Here is an 8,567-nt window from a genome sequence, read left to right as displayed (position 1 = left end):
TCATAACAGACAAAGGCTGAAGTGAGCATAAATTTTAGCAAATAACAAGGTTGGAGAGAAAACAAGAACTAAGCAAGATAAAAGCATGCTAAAACGTCCAGTTCTATCTAGGCTTGCGTCCTACAGTCAGCATTGCTCTGATACCACTTTGTAGCACCCGGTTTTAAAGACAAAACCAGATACACACTATATGTGAGCCTAGGAAGTCAAATCTCACATATAGCCACAAATAAGGGTAATATCAAAAGACAATACTTATTACATAACATATTAGTAAAAGAAAAGTACCCTCAGAGTATAGACAGCGGAAGGTTGACTTCGATCTTCTTGCAAAGACTCCAAATCCACAAGGACGACTGACTGGTTGACCACAAGCCTAACTCCTCCAAACTAGCAATCTGGTACCCATTCGGGATTTTTATTCAATGTATAGAAAATAAAGCAAGTGTAAGTACATGTCGTACTGAACAATTATATCATGGGGTTCATGAGGCTCAAAAGGTTGACACTGGTTTACTGCGATTAGCTTTAATAAATCATCTTTTTAAGCAATTGAGTAGCAAAGGATTTATCATTCCCTTAAACACATGATCAGGTAAACATGATAATGTATAGCATAAACAATTGATCATTAGTACCATTATCCATTAGTGATCATCTCTATTCCATAAGGGTCCAAGGCTGCTCGTGTCCGTGAGCACGACTGTTATAACAGTTTTATACTCTACAGAGTTTGTACACGTTCACTGTGAGTTGTGATTTACCCTTTCGCCCGAGGTAGCCATTCTCTTGACCCACTTCCAAGGAAGGTCGGTAGGGTTCACTATGAAGCCTTTCAAAGAATTCGTCTAACAAGTTAGGGCCGCCAGGCGTATGTGGCCCATCTCTTGGAGTGGCATGCGTGGGCATCACAGCACGGTACACACTTCCTAGCAGCAAAGGAAACATACCCCGCGCCTGAAAGGTAACCACTAACAAGCTAGAAAAGATCCTCATACTAAGCTAAAGCTAGAGCCATATGGCCCTCACAGCTGTACTGTAAGTCCCAGATGATCGCTTACAGATAAGTCCTTAGGGAGAGGAATCTGAAGCATATATACACTTTAGCTCCCTGTTTCCATGTTACTAAAAAGTCATGATTTAATGTTTATTGCATATACCATTAGTCAAGTTACAAGATCATGGTTTTGATTAAGCACTAGCAAAAACTATCCAATGTAATTACCCAAAGGTGTCAAGGAATCCAGGATATCAATTTGCTAGGGAATTTACTACAGTTGCCAAGGTAGACACATGCAATATGAATTACGTGGTTAAATGTGAATAGGTAACAAGGATAGTTCCATGCTATACTTGCCTTACACGCCGATCCTTCGGTAAGCTTTATTCTTTGATGTCTTTCTTCTTCTTCTGATCACCACGTGTATCTCACCGACTGGACAATTGTAGAACACCACACACATATCCATACACATATATGCATAGCATACAATTGTATCTATATCAGAATAGTACACCAATCATAGAAAAATAAATAAAAGAGATTGAAACACGATTCTACGTATCGCTATGAACACACAGTCGCGAGAAGCACGCTAATAGAAGCTACGATGAAAAAGATACATCTACCAAAAGATTTGCTTAACACGTGGAAAAGAAACTATAGGCTTCGTTTATGTTAACTATATGAATTCATATACAAAAGATATTTTATAAACAATATGGATTGAATTAAGTCAATTTTAGATTTGAATTATAAAACAAAAGTAAAACAAATCATATTTTATGTATAAAACCTAGTTGCATAATCATTAATCAAGATATGATTTAAACTATGATTTTTATGAAATAGTAATGTAGTAAACATCAGTACTAAAGCGTAGATCTCGTCGTTATGAAACAAACGCAACTTGAACGGACTTTTTCGGAGTTGAAATGAATAAGTTATGATTTAAACAAGTTTTAATTTAGTTAATTAATAGATTAAATCTACTCATGAATTTCAAGTGTTGAAAACATGCCTAATAGTTGTATAAACATGTAGAAAACATAAATACGATCCTAACGCAATTCGAACGGGTCAAATCGGACTTAAAACGCAAAAGTTACGCATGAAATAAGGTTCAGTGGCATTTCTATAAATATTTGAACTTATTTTTGAATTAAAACAATTAAAATTCTGAATTTAAATGTATTTTGGACTGGGCATACTATTTCTGGAAACTACAGGGTCCTAACCGAATAAAAACAGGACTGATTTGAATTTATTTTGAACTGCTTTGGATCTCGGGTTGATTACTTGAAAACGTGGGGGCTTTTTTGGAAGATGCGCATGGCTTGACTGGCTGTTGACCCGTTTGCTGACCAGGCCAACACGTGGCACTCTGGGGTTGGATCGGTGCACCACGTGGCTCTGTGGACCGGCTGACGCGGCCACGGTGGACTGAGGTCTACGGGTCCATGGACCAGTTATTTAACCAATCGGTGCGTTCTAATCTCAGCCGTTCCTTTATGATCTGACGGCACAGGGCGCGTGCGGGTGATACCGGCGGCTGCACAGTGACACCGGTGAGGGCACCATGGCCGGCGGTGAGCTGAGCATGGCGGTGGGCGTCGGGGAGGCGATTCGGACTTCCCCGAAGCAAACCAATCATACCGGGATGATCTACAAGCGCGCGCGAACACGTTGGGGCCACTACCGAGGCGAGGGAATGCGGCGGGGTAGCGAGCCCACGGCGGTGCCATTAACGGTGATTCAGAGCTCGCTGTTATGTCGTTCTAGGGCACCAATTGATGATCCAGGGGCACGGGAAGACGGAGGAGCTCACCACGATGCGTATGGAGGGGAGCGCAGCGTCCGGGGAGTCTCCGAGGAGGCGGGTCACCGTCGGCGGTGGTGACTGGAAAGAGAGGGAGGGCACGGGTGAGGTGAAATCTGGGCAAAATGAAACCACAACGCGAAATAGATGATACCTACTGCTTCGGGGGGACACGGCGGAGGTCACCGGCGCATCGGCGATGTGGATTGAGGCGCGGTGAGGGAGATTGCCGGCGGCGGGGAGTTGCTGGACGCGAGCAGAGGAAAAGGGGAGAAGGGAGGCGCTCGGTCTAGGGCTTTATAGGCGGGCGACTGTGGCGTACAAGGAAGGCGGAGCGCGGCGCACGGGCGAGATGGGGCGCTTGCCTTGCGGGAGAGACGACGACGGTGGCTTGCCGTTCGGGCGTGCGCCATCGTTGGGGGAGAGAAAGGAAAGGGGCGCGAGGAAGAAGGAAAGGGAAGGGGATGGCAGTGCTGATGTGTGGGACCCTCGTCGCAGCGAGAGGAAGGGAAACGGAGCGTATGCGGGCGTCTGACGGCGTGGGGCCAGGAGCGCGGTGAGGGGGAAGGAAGAGAGCGGCGGGAGCGTGCGGGTGAATGGCCAAAGTGGCCGCAGGGGAATTGGGCCACGCAGCGCGCACAGAGCAGTGGGCCATGGAAAGGAGGAAGGGAAGGCGGCTGGGCTGGCCAAAATAGACCGCGTGTAGGAGAGAAAAGGAGGGGAGTGAGGCGCGGGAGTGGGCCTGGCGACGAGCTGGGCCGAGCCGGGACGAGGAGCGGAGCAGGCCGACGCGCTGGAAAAGGAGAAGGGAGGGGGAATGCGGCTGGGCCGCCGGGCAGGCCAAGCCTGGAAGGGGAAAGAAGAAGAGGGCCGGGCCAATTCCTGGGATTGGGCTGAAAATGGAAGAAATGAATTTCTTTTCCAAATCTTTTTTTCCTATTTTGTTTTCAAAGCCAATTCAAATGTAAACCAATTGCAAATTTGAATAGAGTTTTGAACATACTTTTCATCTCAAATATAATTGAGCAATTTTGGTAAGTTTCCACAAATAAACTTTTCCATTTTTTTAATCCTCTTATTTTCAAATTTTCTTTTCTTTTATTTCAAAGCCGCTTTTAATTTCATTTTAAAAACATTCCAATTTACTTTGGAGTTTTGGATCAACACCATCCATCACAATAAATAAGATGCATCAGCATGTATGCTCACACATGTTACTACCTTATGCTGAATTTTAAATTAATGAAAATTTTTATTTCCTATATTTCATGTGCACAAGATTCATGAATAAATCATTTTAACTCGATTTCAAAAGAGGCAATTTTTAGGGTGTTACACTCTATACGCCCTTAACGTTGCGTATAGGGCCCATGTTGGAGACGGCCGTCATTTTTTGGGGTTGGCCTCGATTCCACGCTCGGACATGAGGTATCCGAGCAGCTTCCCCTTCGGAACCCCAAAAACTCATTTTTTTAGGATTCAATTTGATGCTGAACCTTCGGAGGTTCATGAATGTAGCGGCCAAGTTTGCGATCAGGTCGCTAGCTTGAGCTGTTTTCACCACTATGTCATCTATATAGATGGTGATTGTTTATTTTGGCCGCTCGACTTGGTCAGGTTGGTCAGGCGGGTCAATTTGGTCGGTGAAGCATCGCTGCATGCATTGTTGATAGGTGGTGCCAGCGTTCTTCAGACCGAAAGGTATGGTTACATAGCAGTACGAACCATACAAGGTGATGAAAGAAGTCATGACCTGGTCGGACTCTTTTATCGTGATGTTGTGGTAGCCTGAGTAGGCATCTAGAAAGGAGAGGATTTCACATCCTGAGGTGGAGTCGACTATCTGGTCTATGCATGGCAAAGGAAAATGGTCCTTTGGACACGCCTTGTTGAGACCGGTATAGTCAACACACATTCTCCATTTCCAATTCTTGTTTTTCACAAGAACATGATTACCTAGCCAGTTGGAGTGGTATACATATTTGATGAATCCGTCTGCTAGAAGTTTGGTGATCTCCTCGCCTATGGCCCTACACCTCTCATCGTCAAAGCGACGCAAGTGTTGCTTGGTGGGCTTTGAGCCTAGGACAACGTGTAGTGCATGCTCGGCGATCTCCCTCAGTATGCTCGGCATGTCAGAAGGCTTCCACCCTTGGTAGGAAGTCGTCGAGCTTGCTTTCCTATTTGGTCGGGAGCTTGGTTCTAATCTGCACCGTCTTGGTTGGGTCGGTGGGGTTGATCCCCACTGCCTTGGTTTCCTCAATCGGATGGAAGTCACTCAAGGAGGTTGGCCTGTTGTAGTCAGGGACTGCTAGAGTCGCTGAATTCTTGAGCTCTGGGAGCTTGGTGGAGTTGATGACGGCAGTGGTGAGCTCATAATGCTCGTGGTCACACATGTCGGCGTGCGAGAAGGTGCTACCTATGGTGATGACACCGTTTGCCCCAGGCATCTTTAGCTTGAGGTAGGTGTAGTTGGTAATCGCCATGAACTTGGTGTAGCATGGCCACCCCAAGATGGCATGGTAGGACCCCAGAAAGTCCACTACCTCAAAGATTTGGACCTCCGAGCATAAGTTAGCGTGGTCACCAAATGTGACAGACAAGTCGATCTGCCCGAGTGGGTATGCCTGCGCCCTAGGATCATGCCGTGTAAGGGAGAGCTCACTGGGTGGAGCTTTGACCGGGGGATGCGCATAGCGTTGAGGGTGTCGACATAGAGAATGTTGAGGCCACTGCCTCCGTCCGTAAGTACCTTGGTGAGGCGCTTCTTGCGGATGATGGGGTTGCCGACAAGTGGGTATCAGCCCGGTCGGGCGACGTGGGAAGGATGGTGTCGGTTTCATAAACCCGGGGTCCCTCGTGGACCGGATTCCCTAAAGGCTCAGCCCAAACAGACAGTACGCAACTCATAGGCTGGCCCAAGTGCCTAGAAACAACAGGCCAAAAAGGCAGTCCAGTCACCGACCGGAAGGTCTGTCCAAGGAGGAATAACGCCCATTTCTCGCCTTCGGCCCACCTCACCGACCAGAATGCTCTTTCTAACTCCAGCCGCCTTCAGACAGCCTCTCTGACCGAAAGGCCTAGCCAAAGCACCACTTTTGACTCTTACCCTGTGTCTCTGACCAACATGACTCTAGGCATTAACAGTATAGCAGATACCAACATCTACCATACCCGAACAAGATGACGTAACTTCCCATGTGCATCCGACATCAACAGTATTGTGGGCGCCTACCATCATCCTATACCCACCAGCATGGGCAACAAGGTTTAGAAGTGTACATACTCTCTCCCTCTCACTTGTAAAGCCCTCCGCTTCATCTATAAAAGGGGATGCGCTCTCTCCCAAGAAACCCGGTGGATCCAAGCTGATCAAAGTCATTCCATTCTCACTAGATCGATCAAGTTTCCTAGTACACGACCACAGAACCGCTAGGTTCTAACCTCAAGCACATGCTTGAACACTTAGCTCATAGCGGAGCTCCTATCGCTCTCGGCCCTTTTGACTAGAGCCGATCAGACCTCTTGTACCCCCATCTTTCTCCTTCTTGTTTGTAACCCCACTGCAAACTTCGAGCACCTAGGCTCAAGAATAAAGTCACCAATCGACTCAAACTGGACGTAGGGCACATTGCCTGAACCAGTATAAACCCTGTGTCATTGAGTGCTAGGCCACCTCCGATCACAACGTACGCCAAAACTACAAATATTTACTTGTTGGTCACTTTCTGCACTGACAATTAGCGCCGTCCGTGGGGAAGACGCTGTATGTTCAACACTTTTTGGTCATTGGATGGCCCACTTTTCCACCACCCTCACCGTGGCGGGCTCAGGCGATACGATTCGCTTTGGCTCGCTCAAGTTTCTCGCTCCCCCACTGGTTGGGATGCGGGTTCCACCTGTCTTCGAGCCATCCTAGGCCTTCCTTTTTGGAAGCCTAGACTTCATCGCCGATCGGCTCGGCGTACTACACCTCTGCGAGGAGGCTCACATCTCGGCACCTGTCGGAGGGGCACCCTCCATTGACTCCAGGACTGTGGGGGTATGGCCCCCAAGACATGGGCCGCACCATTGGAGGTGGCCCGACCCACAAGATCAAGGCGTGCACGGCACTGCTCGGCGTGCACCGCAAGACATTGTATAGTACCAAATATGATACTTTACTTGTAACCCTGCCCCTCCAGAGTATATAAGGAGAGGCAGGGGTCCTCTACTCGACATCATGTATTCAATACAATATACCAAAGACATAGGACGTAGGGTATTACGTCGTGGGTTCACGCCAACTGTCGACAGAATATGCTCGGTAGTCCACCGAGGGGTATCCCACGATGGTAGATTTGTCGGTGGGGATGCGCGTAATCAGGAACCGGATGGTGATACAAGGCGGGCAACAGAGACACACGAGTTATACAGGTTCAGGCCATCGGTACGATGTAATACCTTACTCCTATGGTCTGTTGGTTTGCATTAGCTATCGTATGATTTGCCGTGAATTCGTAGGGGGTCCCTGCCCGCCTTATATGGTCTGGGGGGCAAGGTTACAAGACGGTTAGATCTGAGAGATAACCGGAAAGTAATAACAGGTTACAAGAAACATGGGATCGTATATATCCTATCAGATCTCGTAACATCTTTAGGATATCCTCTCCATGCCTTGCGGGGGTCGCCGAGCAGAATCGTGCCCCGCAAGGCTCCTTCTTGTGGGCTGGACCGCCCCTGGAGGCGTAGCCCATGTGACCTGCCATGGGTATCCGGGGTCGTACCGCCCACAGCTAGTCCCCGAGCGCCTTGTACCCGTTGCGCAACGCCGTCTTGAGACTTTCCGAGCAGGTGCGAACCAAGACCGAGCTGTCCAAATCGTGGTCCGACCACCATAAGGAGTAGCCGATCAGTTGTGAGCAACTGCCGAGCAGTGTACAACATCGCCGAGCAGTGTGTTCCGAGCACGGCTTGTCATAAGGGTGTAAGGAGCTCAAGTCCAAAATTAAAAATTCCTGCATGGTAAAGTGAAGTGTGCCCACTTAGAATCCAAAAACAATGGTAAAGATACCTGGTTTATCCTTTGGATGCTCAGAGGCTTTCAGAAAAACAAACACATTCACCGCAAGGTGAAGTGTGCCCACTTAGTCCCCGAGCCTGATAGTGGGTGACATAGTCACGTGGTGCCAGGCTCAGAAATTAGTTAACCGTCCGAGCAGGTAGCCAGTCCCCGAGCGAAGCCTCGAGACAAAAAACAAGCACATTCACCGCAAGGTGAAGTGTGCCCACTCAGTCCTCGAGCCTGACAGTAGGTGACGTAGTCATGTGGTGCCAGGCTCAGAAATTAGTGAACCGTTCGAGCAGGTAGCCAGTCCCCGTGTTTTTGGCGTAGCTATCGGATAAATCAAATCGCGGCGAGTAATTCAGAGTAATGGCCGTACAGTATCAGTTACTAAACCTCATTAAAATGCGGAGAATTCGGAGAATAAGTGGCGGCGATAAATGAGGGGTGTGGGCTACTGTGATGCGATAGCCCAAGTTACGGCCCGTTAAACCATTTTGGAGTAGCGCTGATCACGGGAACGGTTTCCCAAAAAACCCTCAGAGTCAAGGGAGAGTGGGGAAAGTGCTTTATAACCGCGCCGCCACACACATCGCCTCCTACCTCCGTCAAACCACCCTGCTTCCTTCCTTCACAATCCCGTTGCTTCACATTCCGCACCAATCGCAAGCATTCGCCTCCAACCCTTGGACCAATCCATAGGG

The 8,567-nt window shown here is 48.2% G+C and overlaps 1 protein-coding gene across 1 annotated transcript; it reads right to left on the bottom strand.

Moving 5' to 3' along the window:
- Nucleotides 1-4,999: 4,999 nt before the first annotated feature.
- LOC136536297 (uncharacterized) lies at nucleotides 5,000-5,305 on the bottom strand. The gene has a single exon (XM_066528639.1). It carries the CDS (start codon nucleotides 5,303-5,305, stop codon nucleotides 5,000-5,002), a length of 306 nt encoding a protein of 101 aa, XP_066384736.1.
- Nucleotides 5,306-8,567: the final 3,262 nt, after the last annotated feature.

This window comes from Miscanthus floridulus, chromosome 2 (genome assembly GCF_019320115.1).
Source record: "Miscanthus floridulus cultivar M001 chromosome 2, ASM1932011v1, whole genome shotgun sequence".
NCBI classification, from domain to species: domain Eukaryota; kingdom Viridiplantae; phylum Streptophyta; class Magnoliopsida; order Poales; family Poaceae; genus Miscanthus; species Miscanthus floridulus.
The sequence above is the reverse complement of the archived record's forward strand: the minus strand, read 5'-3'. Positions and strand labels throughout refer to the sequence as shown.